Source organism: Geotrypetes seraphini, chromosome 10 (assembly GCF_902459505.1).
Source record: "Geotrypetes seraphini chromosome 10, aGeoSer1.1, whole genome shotgun sequence".
Classification (NCBI taxonomy): domain Eukaryota; kingdom Metazoa; phylum Chordata; class Amphibia; order Gymnophiona; family Dermophiidae; genus Geotrypetes; species Geotrypetes seraphini.
In genome coordinates this window covers 7,168,845-7,195,359 of record NC_047093.1, presented here as the reverse complement: position 1 = coordinate 7,195,359, position 26,515 = coordinate 7,168,845, and the positions used below count along the sequence as shown (strand labels likewise).

General features: G+C 45.6%; 1 protein-coding gene across 1 annotated transcript in view; it reads left to right on the top strand.

Annotated features, from left to right (window-relative positions):
• Window positions 1-6,338: 6,338 nt before the first annotated feature.
• Window positions 6,339-26,515, top strand: part of AATK (apoptosis associated tyrosine kinase) — a 158,022-nt gene continuing 137,845 nt past the window's right edge. Inside the window, exon 1 of the mRNA XM_033961460.1 lies at window positions 6,339-6,451. Coding sequence (XP_033817351.1) covers window positions 6,385-6,451 — 67 coding nt within the window. The 5' untranslated portion in view covers window positions 6,339-6,384. The remainder of the gene's footprint in view (window positions 6,452-26,515) is intronic.

Below are 26,515 nucleotides of genomic sequence, written 5' to 3'. Positions count from 1 at the left end.
ACATCTTTGATGGGGTCCCTCTTTCATGCTGCACTAAAGTTATGCACCTCTTTTTAGCTTGTTTTCCCAAAGATTTCTTCCTGCAGACAGCCAGGGCCAGTGTCAGAATCTGGGTAGGGAACCCCTCCCGCAAACCCTGAAGCAAGAAGGCTAGATTTCATTACGACACTCCTCTGCCGTTAAGAAAGCTTCTGTCTGTCGGTCAGATTTGGGGGCACATCTGAAGCGTCTCCTGGATGGGAGCTGGGGGAACTCTGATGGCTTATTCCTCACGAGCAGAGCAACAAGAGGGGGAAGAGACAGAACGAATGTGTGTGTGAGAGAGAGAAGGAGGGACACTGAGTCACACATTCTGCCAGTGACTAAGGATTGTACACAGGGCATCCAGTCCAGCTGAGCACATGAGAAAACTCTAAAACCACAATCAGTGTGAAGGTTCAAGTATAATAAAAATATGATGGGGAAAGATGACGGACCATTGGTCTATTATATAGGACTGGCTGAGTGACAGACGACAGAGGTGGCGGTAAATGGTATTTCCTCAGAGGGAAATAAGGTGAGTAGTGGAGTGCCTCAGGGACCCGTCCAGTATCTTTGTGAGCAAAATTGGCAAAGGGCTACAAGAAAAAAGTTTGAAGATTTTCCATAGAATGGACACCCCAGAGGTCTACAAAAATGGGAAGAACGGTCCAATAAAATCATAGCCCTACTGGGTCAGACCAATGGTCCACCTAACTTAGTGACGGGACTAAAGCGTGCTGGACAATCACGCGCGGACAAAAATGCTAAGACAAATGCACGCAGGACGTCAGCGCACTGGATTAAAAGGTAACCTTAAAGCACTCCGAGGGGGTGTGGGGAACCCCTCACTTTACTTAGAAGTGTTGCCATTGCCGTTGGGGGTGGGGGTGGGGGGGAACCTGGGGAAAATGACACTTTCCTCTCTAATGGAGGGTTTCCTCCCCCCCCCCAAACCCCCCAACAGCAGCACCAACACTTCTAAGTAAAATCAGGGGGTTCTCCCCCCCACACACACACACATCCCCCCTCAGAGCGCTTTAAAGTGACCTTTTAATCCGGCGCGCTGACGTCCTGCGTGCATCTGTCTTAGCGTTTTTGTCCTCGCATGCTTTCCTCTATGAACCCCTAACTCAGTATCCTGTTCCCACAGTGGCCAATCCAGGACACAAGCAATGGCAGAGTGAGGGTGAGAGGCGCCCCCTCCCCCACTCCTCTGATCCCGTCTACCACGCCCCCTTCCCTTTCCCTGCTCGCAGCGCTCAACAACATGCTTCTCGTTTCCTATGCGTGGCACCCGGAAGTGACGTCAGCGGGAGAGTTGATGGGGTCGCGACGAACACATTGTTGACTGCCACGAGCAACAGCTTTAACTACAGGGGAAGGGAATGGGGAAAGAGAGAGGAGGAGGGGAGTAGGCACCCCACCAACATGGCACCCTGGGCAGACCCCCTCCCTCACTATGCCACTAGTCACCTGGCAAAACCCCAAAGAGTAACCTCATTCCATGCTACCGATCCCAAAGCAAGCAGTGGCTTCCCCATGTGTCTCTATAGCAGACTATAGACTTTTCCTCCAGGAACCTGTCCAAACCATTTTTAAACCTAGCTATGCTAACCACTGTGATCATATCTTTTGGCAATGAGTTCCAGAACTTAACTGTTTTCGGAGTGAAAAAATATTTCCTTCTTTTTGTTTTAAAGATATTTCCATGTAACTTCATCAACTGTCTCCTAATCTTTGTAATTTCTGAAAGAGTAAAAAATTGATTCACTTTTAACTGTTCTACGACTACTATTTATTATTTCTATAGCGCTGAAAGGTTTACACAGTGCTGTACATTTAACATGCAATAGACAGACCCTGCTCAGAAAAGCAAATAATCTAATTTGACAGGACATTACCGAAAGGATGTGCTGAGGATCGAGTCGGTGCAGTGAGCGGTAACCAGGATGGTCTTGGGGCTCAGGGATCTCACGTATGAAGAAAGACTAAAGAAATTGCGGCTGTACTCACTTGAGGAAAGAAGAGAACGGGGAGATATGATTGAAACGTATAAGTACATCACGGGACGCATCGAGACAGAAGAGGATATCTTCTGGCTCATGGGACCCTCGACCACCAGAGGGCATCCACTGAAAGTCAGGGGAGGGAAGTTTCATGGCGACTCCAGGAAGTACTTCTTCACCGAAAGAGTGGTGGATCATTGGAACAGACTCCCACTCCAGGTGATAGAGGCTAGCAATGTGACGGAGTTTAAGAGAAAATGGGATACTCATGTGGGATCGTTAAGGGAGTAAACTCAGGGGGGAGGGATACTTGGAATGGGCAGACTTGGTGGGCTATAGCCCTTTTCTGCCGCTTTTTTCTATGTTTCTATGTTTCTATGACATCTCAAGATTGGGGAGATTATGGTAGAGGGAATGATACCATGGGTCTAGGTATCTGACAGCAGTAAGTGGGAGTTAAGAGCTGAAAGCCTTTAGCTTGGATTTGAACACTGCCAGGGACGAAGCATGACGTATTGATTCAGGCAGCCTGTTCCAGGCATACGGCACCGCAAGAAAGAAGGGACGGAGTCTGGAGTTGGCAATGGAAGAGAAGGGTACAGATAAGAGGGCTTTGCCCGACAAGCGGAGATCATAGGGGGGGGAGCATAGGCAGAGATAAGTGAGGAGAAATATTGGGGGGTTTCAGAGCGAATGCACTTGTAAGTCAGCAAGAGGAGTTTCAACTGTATTTGGAACCGGACGGGGAGCCAATGAAGCGACTTGAGGAGACGGGTAATGTGAGAATAACGGCTCACGGAATATGAGTCACGCAGCAGCACTTTGAACGGATTGAAGAGGCGAGAGACAGGTGCGCGGGAGGTCCGAGAGAAGTACGTTGCAGTAGTCTAAGCGAGAGGTGACGAGTGCGTGGACAAGGGTTTTGGTGGTGTGTTCAGAGAGAAGAGGACAGATTTTGGTAATGTTCCAACCACTCTGGATTTTGTAGACCTCAATCCTGTCTCCCCTCAGCTGACCTCTGTAGCCTTTCCTCTTTCTCATCTTGGTCACTCATTGCCTGGGAAGCCCTGATCTCGAGGAAAATAAGGGCTGGATTAAACCAGGACTGAACTCCTATCTCATGAAACACAGCGCTAACCTAAGGTGGTGTTAGGAGCACCAGGATAGGATTAACCCTTTGATGTGTACACATGGGTTGTGCTCCTTCCCCTCCTTTACTTCTAATTATATCACCCCCAAATTCCCTGCATAATTGTATTATCTCTTCCCTTGCCATCTTCCCCCCCCCCCCTGTTTTGCAGGCGAAATCATCAAGCAGTACTTGTGTTTTCAAGCCACTTATTGGCCCCTACAAATTCCAGCTGCAGAGGAAAAGGAAGTGTCAGGTAAGAAGTTCAGGTCTGGTCCACAACGCACGTCATCCGGAGCAAACACACAAGGGACAGAGGGACAGACAAAGATCTACAAGGACAGTAGTGGTTCTGATCCATAAGTACATAAGTACATAAGTAGTCGCCTCCGCCGGGGCAGACCAGAGGTCCATCCAGCCCAGCGGTCCGCTCACGCGGCGGCCCATCAGGCATATCCACTCCTGATCTTCACTCTGCTGGCTTAACCAAGGTGAAAATCTTCACTTCTCCCTCTGTATTCGCTGTGATAGGGGATTAACAGACCCGCAAATAACTTTTTCATATGTTATTCGCTGTTTTCTATTAAAAGCCATCGTGAATATGGTGAAACCGCGAATAACAAGGTGGGAGACCCGGCCTGTTGCTCAAGGAAAGGCAAAACCCGGTGACGAACGTGCTGGGAATCGGCGATTTTCTCTGTAAAAGCTTGGAATCAGCGATTTCTCTATGCAAACTGATGTAATGGGGGGGTTGGGGGAGGAGCCAGCAAACTAAAAATCGCATATAATCGAAATTGCAAATACAGAGGGAGAAGTGTAGCTGTACATTGATTGATCTTTGGGTCTTAACTTGGCTAAGCCCTGGTTAGCACTTGACTGATACCTCCTGGAGTCTGGTGACACTGCTTCTAGAAGGTCTCTTTCTTGCTTGACTCAGTGGCCTGTGGAGCATGTGTTGAGTTCATCAGGCCTCAGCAACGACGTGCCTTTTCCATCACTGATCCAGCCCCCCTTCGGTTACTGTAGAATTTCTCCCTCAGGAATCCCTCACCTATTTCTACATGACCCAAATCCTTCTTTAGAGTGTCTCATTGTAGCAAGAGGTGCCCAGATTTAATTAACGATAATCATCCGAAAGAGCTCGTCTGATATTCTTGCTGTGAAACTCCTGGTGATACTGGCAGGACTAACTGATATGCCACCTTCACTGGGGAGCAGTGGTTTGCCCCAAGTGGGCACAATGGCAAGAGCTTCAGCACAGAGTGGCAGAGTAGCTCTTCGAGTATAGACCTATAGACTAATACAATTATTATATGAGGAGAACGTCTTCTTGCTATTTTTCCTTTGCTTTTTGGTTGCAGAGCAGGGGTGTCAAAGTCCCTCCTCGAGGACTGCAATCCAGTCGGGTTTTCAGGATTTCCCCGATGAATATGCATGAGATCTATTTACATGCACTGCTTTCATTGTATGCTAATACATCTCATGCATATTCATTGGGGAAATCCTGAAAACCCGACTGGATTGCGGCCCTTGAGGAGGGACTTTGACACCCCTGCTCTAAGAGATTCCACATGACTGTCCCATGCTTTCTTGAATTCAAACATAGTCTTTGTCTTCACCACCTCTTCCGGGAGACCGTTCCATGCATCTACCACCCTTTCTGTAAAAAAGTATTTCCTCAAATTACTCCTGAGCCTCTCACCTCTTAACTTCATCCTATGCCCTCTCATTCCAGAGCTTCCTTTTTCAAATGAAAGACTGAACTCATGTGCATTTACACCACTTAGGTATTTAAACATCTCTATGGTATCTCCCCTCTCCCGCCGTTCCTCCAAAGTCTACAGATTGAGATCTTTAAGTCTGTCCCCATACGCCTTATCAGGAAGACCACGCACCATTTTAGTAACCTTCCTCTGGACTGACTCCATCCTTGGATTGGGGCCCTCAAGGAGGGACTTTGACACACTTGTCTTAGACTGGGAAAGAGCCTGGCACCCCCTTAGGTCAGTGCCATGCGTCGTGGATGAGTTGGCCCAAACCCAAGAGGGGGAAGGAGGGCAACACATTTTAGGGCTCTTTTTCAAGATTCGGCTAAGCAAGTGATTCATTATGAGACACTAAGACTAAGGCCAAGATTCACATTTTATCATTTGGAGGTTTAGAGACATGTGATGTCAAAATTCACAGTCAGCTCAGCAGCCAATTGTAGCCTGTATCCAGTTGCATAATTATGCACTGAAAATCCTGTTCTACTAATGCGGGTTTAACATAGGGTTTATCTCGAAAGCCGATCAGTTTTGGGGTTTGATGGGGGGAGGGGTTTCTAATGGAATTTTTGGTTTTGCAACTGGTCTTTTCAGTGATCTCATGTTTGAAACCGCCTTGTATCAAACGACAGTTCTCATTCTGCAGGGATTAGCAGGCACGAGCCCTGATGCCTGGGTTTTAGGGGAGCCACCTTTTTGGGGGGTTGGTTTTTGCAGGGAGGGTGAAGTGGCTTAGTGGCACTCGAATGCAGTTGGCATCAGGGGCACAGCCAGTTCTGCTGGCTCTGCGGTGACGTCACGTCCCCGCTGGCAGTCGGGGAGCAACTATGACGTCACGGGGCTGCCTGTGGTCTTTTCAGTGATCTCATGTTTGAAACCGCCTTGTATCAAACGACAGTTCTCATTCTGCAGGGATTAGCAGGCACGAGCCCTGATGCCTGGGTTTTAAGGGAGCCACCTTTTTGGGGGGTTGGTTTTTGCAGGGAGGGTGAAGTGGCTTAGTGGCACTCGAATGCAGTTGGCATCAGGGGCACAGCCAGTTCTGCTGGCTCTGCGGTGATGTCACGTCCCCGCTGGCAGTCGGGGAGCAACTATGACGTCACGGGGCTGCCTGTGGTCTTTTCAGTGATCTCATGTTTGAAACCGCCTTGTATCAAACGACAGTTCTCATTCTGCAGGGATTAGCAGGCACGAGCCCTGATGCCTGGGTTTTAGGGGAGCCACCTTTTGGGGGGAGGTTGGTTTTTGCAGGGAGGGTGAAGTGGCTTAGTGGCATCAGGGGCACCGCCAGGTCTGCTGGCTCTGCGGTGACGTCACGTCCCCCGTTGGCACTCGGGGAGCGACTGTGACGTCACGGTGCGGCGGGCACGCGCGGCGCTGGCGGCCGGGGCACGCGCCTGGAGCGGGGGACTGACGATGCTGGTGGTGGCTCTGTGCCCCGGGGGTGAAGCGTTGCCCGGCCATGGCTCTGCTCGTGGGCTCTGCGCTCCTCAAGGCCGGCTATGCTTTCAGCTCGCACTTCGAGCCCGGTAAGTGGGGTGCAGTGCCTGAACCCCTGGCTGCAACTGCAGCGGCATCTCCCTCCCTCCGTGCAGTGCCTGAACTCCTGGCTACAGCTGCAGCGGCATCTCCCTCCCTCCCTCCTTCACCCCTGGCTGCAGCTGCAGCGGCATCTCCCTCCACCCCTAGCTGCAGCGGCATCTCACTCCCTCCCTCCTTTACCCCTGGCTGCAGCTGCAGCGGCATCTCCCTCCCTCCTTCACCCCTAGCTGCAGCGGCATCTCCCTCCCTCCGTGCAGTGCCTGAACCCCTGGCTGCAGCTGCAGCGGCATCTCCCTCCCTCCCTCCTTCCTTTACCCCTGGCTGCAGCTGCAGCATCTCCTTGGCAGCCATCCAGTGTGTGCAGATGAGGCCGTGAGCGCTCCGGATCCGGCTCTTCGGGGGAGCCTGCATGGCGAGCTGGGACTCGGAGGTAACGAGCGACGGGGGAGGGGGGGGGGGCGAGGCGGACGTTGGGGGGCTGATGCCGGCACGGCGACCCCGAGGACTCGATGCTTGTTTACCGCAAGATTAAGGTTTGCAGGGGGGGGGGATGCGATTGATGCACAGACGAGCGATATGATAGGCTCCCATTTTGCTAGTTTGCTCTTGGGGTTTCTCACAAATGCTTGTTCCAAAGGGATTTGCTGCTGTTAGCCAGATGTGATCCCACCCCAGTCCACTGGGCTTCGGGGGGAAATGTTCCAGTGACCTCTTCGACTTTCCTTCTGTGAAACCTCTTTTTACATTTCAGCCACATTCATTCCTTTCTACTCCCAGCATGGTGAATTTTGAAGAAATTAGGAATAATAAGAGTAATAATACCTTTTTACTGGACTGAAGCAATGATGGGGGTCTAGGGTAAGAGGGTAAACAGGCGTGCTGGCCAAGTCAATGCATGCTTTCTTTATGAGATGCCTCTGGCAGATGCTGCTAGGATTTTCAGGATTTCCCCCAGTGATTATGCATGGCCTCCATTGTATACAAATAGATCTGTTCAGGGGTGTAGCCACGGGTGGGCTTCAGGTGGCCTGGCCCACCCAGTTTGGACTCTGGCCCACCCACCCAGCAGCGGAAGACTTTTCTACTTTGGCATTGGGGGAGCAGGCTGGGCTCCCACGGTCCCTGCAACTCCCTCTCTTCGCTCTCCAGCTTCATTGGGTCAGTGGCAGCCTTTCCTCGGCCGTGTCCTGCCCCCTCTGTCATAACTTCCTGTTTCTGCCAGGGTGGGACGCAACAGAGGACAGGCTTCCAGGTTAGCAGCAAGCAGCCTGTAGGAATCGCTGCCACTGACCCATTGAAGGTGGAGAGAAAAGGGAGGAAGGTGCAGGGACCACAGGAGACCAGGGTGCTCCCCTGATGACAGTAAGAGAGAGAGAGAGTTAGTTGTGAGTATGGTGGGGGAGGGAAGGAAGGAAAGATGCTGATTGCCGATTGAGAGGACATGAGGAGGAAGGGAGAGATACTGCAAAGGGATTCGAGAGGGGCAAGAAAGGGAAAATGTTACATATGGGATAGAGGGGAGGGATAAATATTGCAAGGAGAGAGGCAAGAGAGAGAGAAATGGGGAATAAGGTTGGAGGGGATGGAGATATGGTGCATGGGGAGAGAGGAAGAAATGCTAGAAATTATGGTGGAAGGGAGAGATACTTGACCCAGGACACAAGGGAGGGGGAGAGAGGCAGAAATGTGAACTTGGCAGTGAAAGGAAGAGATTGCTGCATGGGGGAAGGGCGAAGAGAGTTGTTGGACTTAGGGTGCAAAGAAGGGAGAGAGAAGATGCTGGACATGGGGATGTATAAGAGGGAGGGAGAGAAGGGGAGATGGATCCAGGAGCAGAAGGGAGGGGAAACTTTGTTCCCACCCAGAATTGGCTGTCTGGCTACCCCAGCGGATCTCATGCATATTCATTGTGGAAATCCTGAAAACCCAACTGGGCAAGGATCGAGGTTGGACACCCCTATATTAGTGAATGCAGTTATTGATCTTGTATATTTGTTCATTCTAGCCATGAATGTGTCTGAAATACACTAGTCAGTGTTCTAGAAGAGGCCAATTACCTGAGTTCCTGCTACCGCAGCTGTCTTTCGATATAGAATTATCCCCAATACCTCAATTTGCTGTATATCTTTGTAGTTAGTGCAATATAAAGACCTAACCTAGGCTTGTGGACCGACCCTTAATTCCACAAATCCAAATGGGGTACCAAGAGAATGAGAATCCTTTGCTCAGGCAAACAAATTTGATTTACTGTGCTAAGTGGGATCAAGGTCAGAGTTTTGCCCCAAATGATCCTGGATAAGTGATGCAAACATAAGGGGGTTTAAGGGGGGGTTTCCCCCTAGCCCAACGGCAGTGGCAACACTTCTACGTAACCCCACACACACCCTCAGAGCGCTTTAAATTTAACTTTTAATCCAGTGCGCTGACGTCCTGCGTGCATTTGTCTGAGCTCCTTTGTCTGCACGTGATTGTCTGGTGCGCTTTGTTCCCGTCACCCAACAATCAGAGGGTACGGATACACAAAATGCCAAAATGAAACTCCCCCCAAGGCTGAGGTGACTATTGAAGTCATAAGAACATAAGAATAGCCTTACTGGGTCCATCAAGCCTAGTAGCCCGTTCTCATGGTGGCCAATCCAGGTCACTAGTACCTGGCCAAAACCCAAGGAGTAGCAACATTCCATACAGAATCTCAAAGAATAGCAGGATTCCGGAATCCCAGAGAGTATAAAGATTCTAGAATCCCAAAGAATAGCAACATTCCATACAGAATCTCAAAGAATAGCAGGATTCCGGAATCCCAGAGAGTATAAAGATTCTAGAATCCCAAAGAATAGCAACATTCCATACAGAATCCCAAAGAATAGCAACATTCCATACAGAATCTCAAAGTATATGAAGATTCCGGAATCCCAGAGAGTAACAAGATTCTAGAATCCCAAAGAGTAGCAACATTCCATACAGAATCTCAAAGAATAGCAGGATTCCGGAATCCCAGAGAGTAGCAACATTCCATGCTACTGAGCCAGGGCAAGTAGAGGCTTCCCCCATGTCTTTCTCAATAACAGACTATGGACTTTTCCTCCAGGAATTTGTCCGAACCTTTCTTACAACCAGCTACGCTATCTGCGCTTACTACAATCTCTGGCAATGCGTTCTAGAGTTTCCTCCTATTGGCTTTAAAAGTATTTCCATGTAACTTCATTGAGTGTCCCCTAGTCTTTGCAAGTTTTGACGGAGTGAAAAATCGATCCATTTGTACCTGTTCTACTCCACTCAGAATTTTGTAGACTTCAATCCTATCTCCCCTCAGCCGTCTCTTTTCCAAGCTAAAGAGCCTTAACATCTAGTCTTTTCTCATACGGAAGGAGTTCCATTCCCTTTATCATCTTGGTCACTCTTTGAACCTTTTCTAGCACCACTATATCTTTCTTGAAATGAGGAGACCAGAATTGAATGCAATATTCCAGGTGAGGTCGCACCTTGGAGCGATACAGGGGCATTATAACATTCTCAGGCTGTGGAATCACATATTCCTTTTACAAATAATATTTTGCATTACATTACCAAGTAAAATACACTTGTATAGAATAGGAACATGGTCTTAATATCCAAAGCAAAAGAAATAACAAACAGAAGAAAATAATGAAGCCAATATTGCTAGAAATCCACAACATACTCTATCCTCCAGGGGCGGCCCTATAATGAGGCCAACTGAGGTGGAGGCCTCAAACGGCCCTCTTCTGGGAGTGACATTCTATTGCCCACCAGCCTTCTACCGCAATCCTTCCATGGCATCTCTCCTTACATTCCCTCCCCCTTAGCCGGGAGATCCCCTCTTCCTTCCTCAACCCCTCCCCCCTCTGAGTCTACCTTAAATTGTTCTAAAGGTTGGCGATTCAAACACGCTGCCCATCTGATGCCAGCCTGATGTCTTCTCTCTACTGTGGCCCGCCCTCTTTGATATAACTTCCTGTTTCCACTGGGGTGGGCCCAGTAGAGAGAAGATATTGGGTCAGCCTCAGATGGGCAGCATGTGTGAATCGCCAACCATTGGAACAATTAAATGTAGAATCGAGGGGCGTCTTCTCATCATTTTTGGGGGGGTGCCCTCTCATCATACGCCTCGGGCAGCAGATTGCCTTGGGCTACTCCTACTATCCTCACTTCCAACAGATGTCATATTCCAGAGACAACTAGCGAGGTGACCATTAACCGTTTACTGTTTAAATAAATGCAGTGAGTTGAGTTGGCTTTAAAAAGACCCTATTCAACTGAAACAGCTTTACAAGGAAATTTTAAGAAAAACCAGAGGACTCCATGCCTAAGAAGAAGAGCTAGCCTATGTCCTCTGCGTGTGCCTTCTCCCATCAGGAAAACATCAGCACATTCTAACTGATATCACTGAATCAGATGTGTCTGTCCTGTGCCCACCTGGTCATTTTTCTGGAGCATAACACATTGAACTTTCCCAGTTCACGAGTCTTGTGTCCCCCATCCATGAGCCTAGGCCTGCTTATATCAGAGGGAGACATGGTTTTGGTTTCACAGCATAGGAATGAAGTCCATCCCTTCCTTAGAAACAACAACAAAAAAATAGAAACCTGATGGCAGATAAAGGCCAAATGGCCCATCCGCAGCATCCACTATCTCCTCCTCTCCCTATTGGCTAAGGCTCTTCACATTTGCATCTCCTCTTCTTATAGGCTAAGGCTCTTTACACCTGCATTGTGAGGTCATAGAGCTTTAGGGTTATAGAAACATAGAAACATGATGGCAGATAAAGGCCACATGGTCCATCCGCAGCATCCACTATCTCCTCCTCTCCCTATTAGCTAAGGCTCTTAACATTTGCATCTCCTCTTCCTATAGGCTAAGGCTCTTTCCACCTGCATTGTGAGGTCATAGACAGCTTTATGGTTATAGAAACATAGAAACCTGATGGCAGATAAAGGCCAAATGGCCCATCCAGAGCATCCACTATCTCCTCCTCTCCCTATTGGCTAAGGCTCTTAACATTTGCATCTCCTCTTCCTATAGGCTAAGGCTCTTTGCATCCGAATTGTGAGGTCATAGAGCTTTAGGGTTATAGAAACATAGAAACATGATGGCAGATAAAGGCCAAATGGCCCATCCGCAGCATCCACTATCTCCTCCTCTCCCTATTAGCTAAGGCTCTTAACATTTGCATCTCCTCTTCCTATAGGCTAAGGCTCTTTCCACCTGCATTGTGAGGTCATAGAGCTTTAGGGTTCTAGAAACATAGAAACATGATGGCAGATAAAGGCCACATGGTCCATCCGCAGCATCCACTATCTCCTTCTCTCCCTATTGGCTAAGGCTCTTCACATTTGCATCTCTTCTTCCTATAGGCTAAGGCTCTTTGCATCCGAATTGTGAGGTCATAGAGCTTTAGGGTTATAGAAACATAGAAACATGATGGCAGATAAAGGCCAAATGGTCCATCCGCAGCATCCACTATCTCCTCCTCTCCCTATTGGCTAAGGCTCTTCATATTTGCATCTCCTCTTCTTATAGGCTAAGGCTCTTTACACCTGCATTGTGAGGTCATAGAGCTTTAGGGTTATAGAAACATAGAAACATGATGGCAGATAAAGGCCACATGGTCCATCCGCAGCATCCACTATCTCCTTCTCTCCCTATTGGCTAAGGCTCTTCACATTTGCATCTCTTCTTCCTATAGGCTAAGGCTCTTTGCATCCGAATTGTGAGGTCATAGAGCTTTAGGGTTATAGAAACATAGAAACATGATGGCAGATAAAGGCCAAATGGTCCATCCGCAGCATCCACTATCTCCTCCTCTCCCTATTGGCTAAGGCTCTTCATATTTGCATCTCCTCTTCTTATAGGCTAAGGCTCTTTACACCTGCATTGTGAGGTCATAGAGCTTTAGGGTTATAGAAACATAGAAACATAGAAACATGATGGCAGATAAAGGCCACATGGTCCATCCGCAGCATCCACTATCTCCTTCTCTCCCTATTGGCTAAGGCTCTTAACATTTGCATCTCCTCTTCCTATAGGCTAAGGCTCTTTCCACCTGCATTGTGAGGTCATAGACAGCTTTATGGTTATAGAAACATAGAAACCTGATGGCAGATAAAGGCCAAATGGCCCATCCAGAGCATCCACTATCTCCTCCTCTCCCTATTGGCTAAGGCTCTTAACATTTGCATCTCCTCTTCCTATAGGCTAAGGCTCTTTGCATCCGAATTGTGAGGTCATAGAGCTTTAGGGTTATAGAAACATAGAAACATGATGGCAGATAAAGGCCAAATGGCCCATCCGCAGCATCCACTATCTCCTCCTCTCCCTATTAGCTAAGGCTCTTAACATTTGCATCTCCTCTTCCTATAGGCTAAGGCTCTTTCCACCTGCATTGTGAGGTCATAGAGCTTTAGGGTTCTAGAAACATAGAAACATGATGGCAGATAAAGGCCACATGGTCCATCCGCAGCATCCACTATCTCCTTCTCTCCCTATTGGCTAAGGCTCTTCACATTTGCATCTCTTCTTCCTATAGGCTAAGGCTCTTTGCATCCGAATTGTGAGGTCATAGAGCTTTAGGGTTATAGAAACATAGAAACATGATGGCAGATAAAGGCCAAATGGTCCATCCGCAGCATCCACTATCTCCTCCTCTCCCTATTGGCTAAGGCTCTTCATATTTGCATCTCCTCTTCTTATAGGCTAAGGCTCTTTACACCTGCATTGTGAGGTCATAGAGCTTTAGGGTTATAGAAACATAGAAACATGATGGCAGATAAAGGCCACATGGTCCATCCGCAGCATCCACTATCTCCTTCTCTCCCTATTGGCTAAGGCTCTTCACATTTGCATCTCTTCTTCCTATAGGCTAAGGCTCTTTGCATCCGAATTGTGAGGTCATAGAGCTTTAGGGTTATAGAAACATAGAAACATGATGGCAGATAAAGGCCAAATGGTCCATCCGCAGCATCCACTATCTCCTCCTCTCCCTATTGGCTAAGGCTCTTCATATTTGCATCTCCTCTTCTTATAGGCTAAGGCTCTTTACACCTGCATTGTGAGGTCATAGAGCTTTAGGGTTATAGAAACATAGAAACATGATGGCAGATAAAGGCCACATGGTCCATCCGCAGCATCCACTATCTCCTTCTCTCCCTATTGGCTAAGGCTCTTCACATTTGCATCTCCTCTTCCTATAGGCTAAGGCTCTTTCCACCTGCATTGTGAGGTCACAGAGCTATATGGTTATAGAAAATCTTTGAAGCAGTAGCTCATTTTTTTCAATAGTTTCCCCTGATGCAGCGATAATGCGAAACATGGCTTTGTCAGGAAATCTAGTTATCCTTACAGGAGCAGCAGCACTGGGAATTTACTGCCAAGATTATTATCAATACCAGAGAAGAGAATGTTTTCACAAGATAAGTGCTAGTTTCCTATCCCTGTAAGAAAATATATATGAATTTACATGATAATTTTTATGTTTTGAAGAACTGACATAAGATATGGAGTTTTTCTAGACCAGGGATGAATTTTCCTATGGCAGCTGTGTATTGTCATAGAGTATTCCAGGTGACACTGGGAGACTTTATCTGTTGATTAATCTCTGGATTGGACTGTTTTTGAATATCTTTTTAGATATTCAGCTTGCATATATTTGCAGTTGTCATTTTCTATATAGAAACATGATGGCAGATAAAAGCCAAATGGCCCATCCAGTCTGCCCATCCGCAACATCCACTATCTCTTCCTCTCCCTAAGAGATCCACGTGCCTGTCCCACCCTTCCTTGAACTCAGACGCAGTGTTTGTCTCCATCACCTCTACCGGGAGACTATTCCATCCATCTACCACCCTTTCAGTAAAAATAGAAACATCATGGTTCACATTTTACCTTACAAACAAGGACATGCATGAAATATGGGATCTGTAGTTTGCTGCTATGTCTTATTTTAAGACTCTTCGTTAGACTTGTCAAATAAGGACAAACCATTTGCATCTGTCAGAGGATGACACGAGATGCTCAAGTGTAACGGTTTGTTAGATGGTGTAGTGACACTCACGGCTCCTTTTACAAAGCCGTGCTAGGGCCTTTACACGTGGAATAGCGTGCGCTAAATTGCTCCACGCCCTAGCCGCTACCGCCTCCGTTTGAGCAGGCGGTAGATTTTCGGCTAGCGGGCGTTAAAATGCTTAGCGTACCTTCATAAAAGGAGCCCTCAGTGTCTTTCCTTTAAATCCTGGAGATTTATTTAACTAAAGCTATTTTCCAAACATCATCTCACAAAAGTGGCAGAATCCTGATTATCTGCCAGGAATTTGTGCTGCGTTCAGGTCTTATTCAAGAGCCAATGGACAGCTGGAAAAGTGGCTGGGTTGTGTGTGGTTTGTAATGGACTCTACGCTTGGACCTGATGGACCTCTGAATCTCAAGCAACGGAGAGGTTTAGTCAAGTGCAGGGAGCAGAGATTGGCATCAGACTCGGTCCGATTGTTTCAGTGGGAGGAGGGACGACGCGCCACTTTGCTTCAAAGCAGTGGAGGATGCTAAAGTTCTCTCCTAAGCAGCCCATCTGTGATGCCCTCCATAGGTGCCAACTTTGAGTGTTCTGGTGAATCTCATTGTGAGTTGGCAGAGAGAGGCAGAGAAATGTTATCTGGGAGCTGCATAAAGAAAGCCTTGGGGCTACCAGTGCGGCTCGGTGGACAGACTGATTCCGATTCTAACTCCTTTTTCACTGTTACTGCTTCCTGTGATAAGCTCTATGGGGATGGGTCCATTTGGTTTGTCTTGAAGAATTGTTTCATTTATGAGTGCATCAAAGAGAGATTACTGGAGCCATTCTTCGTTTCGTTCTTTCTTACTTGGATCTAATTAGGAAGAAGAGCGTTTGGACCACTTTCCAGACATCCACCGTAATTTATCTTGTGTCACTTTCAGCAAATGATTGTACCTCCCCATGCCCCGCTGAAAGATTAAGAAAATCCCTTCACCGCACATCTTATATACTTGGTCCATATGGTGTTTCCTTGTTGACAAGTATAACTTACAGGTTTATTTATTTTTTATTTTTAAAAATGTATAATCCACACTATCTCTTTCTGAGCATTTTGCATGATACCATAGCATTATGTATGCTAACCTGTAACCCGTTCTCAGCTCGCTGAGGAGAACGAGATTATAAAACAAATTAATAGTTTATTAAAATTTGATTAAACATTAATCCTAAAATTCAGAGTGTTGGACATTAAAATAATACATGATAAAAAAAGGGGACTTGACACCAAATAACAGACAAGCCCAGCAAAGAACATTTAATGCAACGTGTGGTAGGACAGCAAAGAGGAGGAGAGAAGGGAGAACTACAATTTTTGAAGAAAAAGGTGAAAACAAGGAGGAAGGAGGAGAGGGGAAGGTAAAAGAGATGTTAAAATAACAGAATGATTATTTCACTCGTGGGCATCTTTAAAAAGGAAGCATTTTAAACTACCCTTACGTTTATCTATATTTTGTTCCGCTTTGATATGTGACAGGAGGGAGTTCCAGATAAATACATAAATGATGGCAGATAAAGACCAGTATGGTCTCTCCAGTTTGCCCAGAAAGGTGGTCAGGGTTGTAATTGGTACTACAAGCAGGTTACCCTCATCTACACCTGTTTTTTAAAGCGTGAAAGTCATTTATTCCATTCTCTTGCTACTTTGGGATCCTCTGTGTATATCCCGCTGCTTTTTGAATTCTGGCACCATTTTTGTCCTCCCCCCTCTCAGAAGAGAAAAAGACCCTGCATTCGTTAGTTCTATTGTACTGTTTTACCGGCCTAAACAGGCTGTGGTAGAACCAATGGTGTTATGGTATGTGATTATGTAAATTGTGAATGTGGACGTCAAAGGAAAGTCATACAAAAGGGGGTGGAAGTGGTAAGAGAAAAGAGGGAGATGGAGAAAATGCTGGAAACATACCAAGAACTCTCTTACATGGACACCATTGGTTCTGCATGGGCATTATTCGTTTTTCCATCCGCACTCTAACCCGTATGTGGTTATGCCTCCTCACCAATCACACGAAAACACGGTCTACTCTTCTTTTTCTGTATCACGTTGTTGCTTTCAATTCACAATTTATTGGACACCATTTATTTATTTATTCATACACTTAGATTAACACATATTTTCTGCCATTCATACCCTAGGATCATTGAAGAAGGCGTGTGTAGCTGAAACACGGCCCATGTTGGGTCCTCTTATGATATATGTGGATAGAGTTTTTTTATTGTCAAGAATAGTTTGAATAAACTATAACTCAAGGGCCAAGAACATTGATTTTCCACAGTCTTATTTGTTTGGATTTGCTCTTCTTTTTCCTGTGGAAATTTGGGTCTTCCTGCCTTTGCCGTTCTTCTAAAATTCATAACATCACTCATATCTCCTTTTTGACCCTTTGGAATTTTTTCCTAATTGTATAAGAACTTAAGAATTGTCGCTGCTGGGTCAGACCAGTGGTCCATCGTGCTCAGCAGTCCACTCACGCGGCGGCCTTTAGGTCAAAGACCAGTGCCCTATTTGAGTCTAGCCTTACCTGTTTTACGTCCTGGTTCAGCAGGAACTTGGCTAACCTTCTCTTGAATCCCTATAACAACCTCTGGAAGAGCGGTCCAGATTGCTACCACTCTCTGAAGAACTTCCTTATGTTTGTAGAGAGAGAGAAGGTTCCTTTTTCTAGTGAATCATTCAACCAGCCTAGCAAAAAACTATGTTTTAGATGGATTTTTGAGAAGGAATATTGGGCAAATATCTGATAAGCATTGAGATGTGAGTGTTTTTGGAGAGTAATCTTTTTAACTCTATTTCTGTGTAAAAGGTCATCCACCTCTTTGGATCCTGTACTATTTCTGAGTAAATTCTCTGTTCTTTCTAGCACTTTTTCATTCTCCATAATTATCTTCGGGTTGTGATCCCACTGCTTTTCTGGTAATGTTTACAAATCTTAAATCGTGAAAGGTGCCTCCTTGTTGTGCCTTTCTGTGTAGACATTTTCTGCCACAAGATGAGTAATCTTTCCATCTCTTTATTACGTAATCTACAGATGTCTTTTGTATAAGAGTTTCTAGTTATGAACCATCTCTCGTTAACTCTTCATGTGAATAGCTTTGATCAACGAATGGTTCCTGGAGTATATTTCCCACTGTATATAAGCATTTGTCACTTGTTTTTGTTCATTTTCTGACTGAAACGCACAATTCTTTTCTTAGTTTACATATCACATCTAAACTAAACTAAAACTTATTTTTATAGACCGAGTCATCAACCAAGAGGCACTCGACTCGATTAACAATAATGTAATACATAATATAGAAACCTGACAAGGAAAAGTCGACTGAAATAGTTAATTTCCAAAATGTTTAGCAAACAAAAAAGTTTTCAGAACTTTCTGGAATAAAGCAAAAGAACCTAAACTTCTTAATGTAAGTGGTAAAGCATTCCAGAATTCGGTTAATTTAAAAGCAAAAGAATGACGAAATCTCTTAAAGGTACTGTTTTTACTACTGAGAGAGGGAAATGTAAGTTTTAATTTTGGAGAACTTCTGGGCAAGATGAGATCTAGGAACATTCCAGTCTAAAGGAATCAAAGCTGCGAAAATGCCAAATAGGATCTTAAATGCACTTCAATTGAATTCTGAGATACACTGGAAGCCAATGTAATTCCTGGAGTAGAGGAGTGATGTGATCGAATTTACTCTTACCAAAAATAAGTTTAGCTGCAGGGTTCTGAATTAATTGAAGTCGCTGCAGACTGACCTTTGAAAGATCCAAATACATTGAATTGCAGTAATCCAACCTTGACAAAATGATTGATTGAATCAATACAGAGAAGTGTTGTTGGTGGAAGAGCGCTCTCACTCTTCTCAGAGCACGGAGATTGAAAAAACACTTTTTAATAAGCGAGTTTAGTGGTCTTTAAATGTAAGTGAAGAATCGATAAGAATACCTAGTATTAACGAGGAAAACTCACACTCTACTCCTGTGGTCACTCCATGGAATTACAATAATCTATGGCTTTATTCTTTCTTCCTTTGTGATTGAATAATTTCTAACATCTTGCTTGCTTTTATATTGCCGTTGCAGACTGACCTTTGAACTTTGAATTGCAGTAATCCAACCTTGACAAAATGATTGATTGAATCAATACAGAGAAGTGTTGTTGGTGGAAGAGCGCTCTCACATCTCCCTACCACACCCTCCTACCTCAACAAGCTTCTCATTCCCTAGAGAGTTGACACGGGTGCAAAGATTCATCCCCATCCCCTCACTCTAAATTTTCTTCCCCGCATCTCCCCTCTCAAGGCAGAAAGATGATTTCATGCAATTTTATTGATCTAAGGCACTGTAAATAAACATTTTAAGCCTATAGTGGGTTTTTTCTAACATCAATGAAAGTACAACATGCTGGGTTCTGCATTGCACACAGAAAACCAAACATCAGCTCAATACCAGCGATATTGTAGTCCTAATTTTATCCATGTGCAAAACATACAAATAACTTACTGCTTTTTCCCCAGTGTAAAAAGCAAACCAATAGCACATGGTTTAGTGCTTTTCTCAGTGTGAACCAAACCAAACCACATCAACAGACAATGTCCATTTCCATGCAACAAAAAATGGAAACTATGAAAATACCATTTTATTGCACTAATACATTTTTCAATTAGCTTTCAGAGGCCAAAACATGCTTCTTCAGGTCAGTACAGTATACTGCTGTTACAGTATCCTGTCCTAACCTAAGGTCTCTGAAAGTTAGTAAAAAATGTATTGAAATTAGTCCAATAAAAAGATGACCTAATTTTCATTTTTATTTATAAACATTTATCCATACAGCTACAATAATACTTTATTCTAAAGCAACAACAAAAAAAACTTTTTTTCCAACCTTTTTGTCATCTGTGCTTTCTGTTTTCCTCATTTTCTCTTCTTTCCATCCAACATGCATCCTTTTTCTCCCTTCCATGCAGCATCTACCCTCTCTCTCTCTCTCTGCCCCTTCCATCCACTATCTGCTCTCTCTTTCTGCCCCTTCCATCCACTGTCCACCCTGTCTCTCCCTTCCATCTGGTGTCTGTTCTCTCCCCCTTCCATATGGCATCTTCCCTCTTTCTATGCCCCTTCCATATACTTTTCTATCCTGTGCCCTTTCTTACCTTTATATAGTACATTATTCATTTCAGCTACACCCTCTATCCATTTTACTCTCTGTCTCCACCCCCTCCCCATGCTCTGACAGCTTTCTCTTATCTTTTTCTTCCTTCCTTCCTTCCCACCCCACCCCATTGTCTGGCATCTCTGTGTCCTTAGTTCCCTCCTCCATGCCCTGGCATCTCTCTCTTACTTTCCCTTCCTTCCTCCCTTCTCAATGGGCTGGAATCTCTCTCTCCATTCTTTTCCCTGGTCTTCCTTCTTCTCCTCTCCCCCCCACTTGGATGGCTTTTTCCTTACCTATCCCTCCCCCCACCAATCGGGTGCAGCATTTCTCTATTCCTCCCCCCCCCCCCCCAACAGATTTGTGCCTCTTTGTCTCTCTCTCTCTTCATCAGCAGATGCAACCTTTAGAACTCACTGCTCCTGTCAGCATCAGGCCTTCCCCTCTGCTGGTCCCACCTACTTCCTATTTCTGCAAACACAGGACCCAGTAAAGGGGAAGGCCCAACGCTAGCAGGAGCAGCGAGTGGTGAAGACTGCCATTGTCGTAAGGGGTTAGAGAGACTTGAGATTGTTCTCCCTTGGGAAGAGGAGACTGCGAGAGGATCTGATTGAGACTTTCAAAATACTGAAAGGAATCAACAAAATAGAGCAGGAAAAAAAGTTATTTACAATGTCCAATGTGACACGGACAAGAGGACATGGACTGAAGCTGAGGGGGGACAAGTCCAAGACAAATATCAGGAAGTTCAGCTTCACGCAGCGGGTGGTGGACACCTGGAATGCCCTCCCAGAGGAGGTTGTTGTGGAATCCACCATTCTAGGATTTAAAAGCAAACTAGATGCACATCTCCTTAGGAGAGGCATAGAGGGATACGGGTGACTAAAATTACACCAGGCTACACCTGGCTGGGCCTCCGCATGTGCGGATCGCCGGACTTGATGGACCTAAGGTCTGATCCGGTGATGGCAGTTCTTATGTTCTTTGAGAATCCTGGAGCACCACCCTGTGGTCTGTACCTGAGGTAGACCATTCCCCCACCTCCCTTGGGACACCACTGCAGGACAGCCTTGTTCTGGCATGCTGTTGGCTACCCCAGAATAGGAATAGATGGCAAAGAGGGCAATTAACCAGCACAGCCAACAGCGCACCAGCGTTTTATTCAAAATGGCTACTGAGATTTCATGCAGCAGCATTGCGACATTTCCACAAACCTCACAAGGCTGCCCCATGAAGTCTTGGCAGCCATTTTGAAAAAAACATTACCGGCAGCTACAGCAGCAACAAGGGGCAGGAAAGAGTAGGTTCTTTCCTGTCCCTGAAGAGGCCACTAGACCACCAGGACCATAAGGTAGGTCTCCGGAGGGCCAACGGAGGCTCAGGGTCAGCTGGCATGATTTCCCCATCATCGCGAGGATACCAAAGTATCAGTTCCCATTGCCATGGTGCCACCGCAGGATGGATCACCACTACCGTGGTATTCCTGGGCTTCTGCCCGCTTCCCTTACCATAATGGTTACCATGTCACTCTCTATTCCTTCTGCCAACAATTACCTCCTTATCCTTCCTGCTCTATCTAGCTTTCACCTCATTATCTCATAAGACTCTGCTTTCAAATGTCTAGGTCTCAAATTCTGGAACAACTTTCCCCTCCATATCAGAAACCAGCTGATTGTTACAGTCTTTAAGAAACAACTCAAAATCCACCTCTTTAAGGAATCGTTTCCCCTCTCTGATCAGTTGACTTTCCAACTACCCCTTCCCTCTCATCCACCCCCTTCCTGCCCCTTTCTGATTTTAATATATACACTGCTTAGATGCCTATGTGCGAGCCCTTAGTGGTATATCAAATGCAATAATTACATAAATGAGAGCTCTAATTTTGCAGATTCTCACGCATTCCTTCTACTCGTCTGAATGTTTACTTTCACATTTCAACACCTTTTGCATATTGTTGATGGGGATAATTATGCTGTTACATGGGCCTGGAGGCCTAAGATAGTAGCTCTGTAGGTATCATCTTTCTCTATGAGGCTCATTCCTTCTTCAGCTCGGGGACTGTACAGTCTTAGCTTATACTGACTCTTATAAATTACCTTCGGGATGCGGAGAAGCTTTCTTCTTATCACATTCACTTTTTCAAGATCTTTAAGAGGCCAGTCTAAAATTCCAAAAGCGTATGAGAGTACAGAACTGACAACTCATTAATGAGGCTTTGAATCTTATTCTGTGATGTTAATGCATTTTTCAATATTGATTTTAATCTCCTGTAATGTTCGTTGTTGATCTTTTCTCTCAGTAATTTGTCCTGGATTGTGGCTCCTTTGTCTACTCCTAGGTATTTAAATGCATCTTCCTGTTGAACTTGAGTACCTGATCGTAAAACCGATAAGCGGTATATAAAGACCTAATAAACTTGAACTTCCTCTATGCCACATTTATCAGTCAGAAAGATGTTTCCATATTTGCTCACTTTTCCTCTATGTGGAAGGTGCCTTAGGAAATTTATCCAGGTCAGAAGTCATTCTAATATGGTGTAAGAAGCTTTCCATTATACAGAGTTATTTTACTCATTGGTGGTCCCTGGGACAATAGAATTTCAAGTCATCTTGTGATGTTACCTCTGGATTATTACCATCTTTAGGATTAAAATTAAACTCATAGCCCAAGGAATTAATAAGATTACTACAAAACAAGAGTGGTGACAGGGAGTCTCTCTGAACTATCCCTGGCTAGGTCTTGCTGTGTGGACTCATAAACTATCTTATCTTTCTGGTTTGCCACATTTGCATGGTGAACTTGATCTATTCGTATTTTGCATATTTCAAAGCACTTTATTATCCAAGAATGTGGGATGTTATCAGAGACTTTCTTATAGTTGCACCAATATTTCAGAACTGGATCTAAAATACAGAAGAAAGGGATATTTAGGCCCTGGATATGTGAAGCCTAAACATCCACTTTGTATCTTCGGGATCCTTTTACTAAGGTGTGCTAAATCGGCTGTACACAATTTAGTAAAAGAGGTGGTTAGTTTATAGAACAGTTTTTGTAACTTTTAGCGTATATATTTGCATTTGGTTTTTGGCGAGCGCATCCTGGCTTTGTAAAACAGAAACATACAGGAGAAGGGTTGAAGTATCAGTTTGTGTTCATTTCAAATGTGAATACCCCCTTCTAAATTGACCTCCCTAATTATTATTATTCAATCAATTGGCAATCAGGAAATCTTGCTTATTGATATACTGGGTCAGTAGCTCATCCTCATGGTGGCCAAAACCCAAAAAGAAGCCACATTCCTTGCTACCGATCCAGGACAAGCAGTGGCTTCTTCCATGTCTGCCTCAATCGCAGACTCTGGACTTTTCCTCTAAGAACATGTCCAAAACCTTTTTTTAAACCAGCTTTGATAACTAATCTTGCCATATCCTCTGGCAATGCATGCCAGAGCTTTAACTACCGTATATACTCAAATATAAACCGAGATTTCTCGGTTTATATTCGGATCCACGTAGTGGCATACTAAGGGGGGGACGTTCCACCCCGGGTGCACGCCCCAAGGGGGTGCACAGCTGGCCACCCACCGGGGAATAGGCTGCCGCCAGGGAAAGGCTTCCACTGCTGTCATCGGGAACAAGCTGGCCAAGTTCTCCCTTCTTTTCTTCCCTGCAGGGCTGACCAACTCTCGCCGCCCGACGTCAATTCTGACGTCGAAGAGGACATTCTGGGCCAGCCAATCGCTGCCTGGCTGGCCCGGAACATCCTCTCTGATGTCAGAATTGGCGTTGGGCAGCAAAGAGTTGGTCGGCCCCGCGGGGAAGAGAAACAGGGCAAACTCGGAGCTGGCCTGTTCCCGATGGCGGTAGTAGCAGCCTATTCCCCAGCAGCGGTGGCAGCATTTTCCCAATGGCGGTGGCATAGGGGAGGGAAGGGAGGGAGAAAGAAAGAAAGGGGGCAGGGTGAAACAAAGAAAAAGAAAAAATGGGGCACGGAGAGAGAGAAAGATAGACAGAGAGAAAGAAAGAGGGCATGGAGAGAGAAAGAAAGAAGGGGGCAGGGTGAAACAAAGAAAGAAATGGGGCACGAAGATAGAGAGAAAGACAGACATACAGAAAGAAAGGTGGCATGGAGAGAGAAAGAAAGAAGGGGGCAGGATGAAAGAAAGAAAAAGTTGGGGGAGGGAATGAGGTCTGGAGGAGAGGAAGCATACAGGAGGCTGAAAGAAGGGAAGAAATATTGGATGCACAGTCAGAAGAATAAAGTGCAACCAGAGACTGATGAAATTATCAAAGGTAGGAAAAATGATTTTATTTTCAACCTGCTGATGCCCTGGCGTTGCACGGGTATTTAATTATAGCAATAACACTGTAAATGGATTCAAATAAAGATACTTTATAGTGGTGAAGGAAATTATTTTTTTACAGCTTTATAAAAAGTACAATATTCAAATTATAATGTGAAATATTTGACAAAATGAATACAATACAACTAACACAAAACTTGATTATAAACAACATTTTTAGTTTCAACTCCAGGAGCAAGAACATATAAATTCTTGGATGAACCCACCCTTGAGCAAGCAACATAGAGTTGACCATGGGAAAAACAGGGGGATCTTAAATCCACTCCACAGTATGTAATAGTCTGTCCCTGTGATTTGTTGATTGTGATAGAGAATGCAAGTCTCACTGGAATTTGCAAGCTCTTAAACTGAAAAGGAAGATGTGTTGCAAGTTTCGTTCAAATCGGGCAAGCCGTTTTTGCGTTGGCAGCTTTTTACAATTTTTCCATTGACATGAATGGGTGAAATCTGATTTTCAGGTTGTAGCTCCGCCCACATGTGCAGGTGGGCCGTGAGACCCCCAGAACATATCACCCCAGGTAGTGAGGGATCTGCATACCAAGTTTCGTTCAAATCGGTCAAGCCGTTTTTGCGTTGGCAGCTTTTTACATTTTTGCCATTGACATGAATGGGTGAAATCTGATTTTCAGTTTGTAACTCCGCCCACGTGTGCAGGTGGGCAGCAAGACCCCCAGAACATATCACCCCAGGTAGTGAGGGATCTGCATACCAAGTTTCGTTCAAATCGGGCAAGACGTTTTTGCGTTGGCAGCTTTTTACATTTTTGCGATTGACATGAATGGGTGAAATCTGATTTTCAGTTTGTAACTCCGCCCACGTGTGCAGGTGGGCAGCAAGACCCCCAGAACATATCACCCCAGGTAGTGAGGGATCTGCATACCAAGTTTCGTTCAAATCGGGCAAGCCGTTTTTGCGTTGGCAGCTTTTTACATTTTTTTCCATTGACATTAATGGCTGAAATCTGATTTTCTGTTTGTAGATCTGCCCACGTGTGCAGGTGGGCCGCGAGACCCCCAGAACATATCACCCCAGGTAGTGAGGGATCAGCATACCAAGTTTCGTTCAAATCGGGCAAGCCGTTTTTTCGTTGGCAGCTTTTTACATTTTTGCCATTGACATGAATGGGTGAAATCTGATTTTCAGGTTGTAGCTCCGCCCATGTGTGCAGGTGGGCCGCGAGACCCCCAGAACATATCACCCCAGGTAGTGAGGGATCTGCATACCAAGTTTCGTTCAAATCGGGCAAGCCGTTTTTGCGTTGGCAGCTTTTTACATTTTATCCATTGACATGAATGGGTGAAATCTGATTTTCTGTTTGTAGCTCCGCCCACATGTGCAGGTGGGCCGCGAGACCCCTAGAACATATCACCCCAGGTAGTGAGGGATCAGCATACCAAGTTTCGTTCAAATCGGGCAAGTCGTTTTTGCGTTGGCAGCTTTTTACATTTTTGCCATTGACATGAATGGGTGAAATCTGATTTTCTGTTTGTAGCTCTGCCCACGTGTGCAGGAGGGCAGCGAGACCCCCAGAACATATCACCCCAGGTAGTGAGGGATCTGCATACCAAGTTTCGTTCAAATCGGGCAAGACGTTTTTGCGTTGGCAGCTTTTTACATTTTTGCCATTGACATGAATGGGTGAAATCTGATTTTCAGTTTGTAACTCCGCCCACGTGTGCAGGTGGGCAGCAAGACCCCCAGAACATATCACCCCAGGTAGTGAGGGATCTGCATACCAAGTTTCGTTCAAATAGGGCAAGCCGTTTTTGCGTTGGCAGCTTTTTACATTTTTTTCCATTGACATTAATGGCTGAAATCTGATTTTCTGTTTGTAGATCCGCGCACGTGTGCAGGTGGGCCGCGAGACCCCCAGAACATATCACCCCAGGTAGTGAGGGATCAGCATACCAAGTTTCGTTCAAATCGGGCAAGCCGTTTTTTCGTTGGCAGCTTTTTACATTTTTGCCATTGACATGAATGGGTGAAATCTGATTTTCAGGTTGTAGCTCCGCCCATGTGTGCAGGTGGGCCGCGAGACCCCCAGAACATATCACCCCAGGTAGTGAGGGATCTGCATACCAAGTTTCGTTCAAATCGGGCAAGCCGTTTTTGCGTTGGCAGCTTTTTACATTTTATCCATTGACATGAATGGGTGAAATCTGATTTTCTGTTTGTAGCTCCGCCCACGTGTGCAGGTGGGCCGCGAGACCCCTAGAACATATCACCCCAGGTAGTGAGGGATCAGCATACCAAGTTTCGTTCAAATCGGGCAAGTCGTTTTTGCGTTGGCAGCTTTTTACATTTTTGCCATTGACATGAATGGGTGAAATCTGATTTTCTGTTTGTAGCTCTGCCCACGTGTGCAGGAGGGCAGCGAGACCCCCAGAACATATCACCCCAGGTAGTGAGGGATCTGCATACCAAGTTTCGTTCAAATCGGGCAAGACGTTTTTGCGTTGGCAGCTTTTTACATTTTTGCCATTGACAT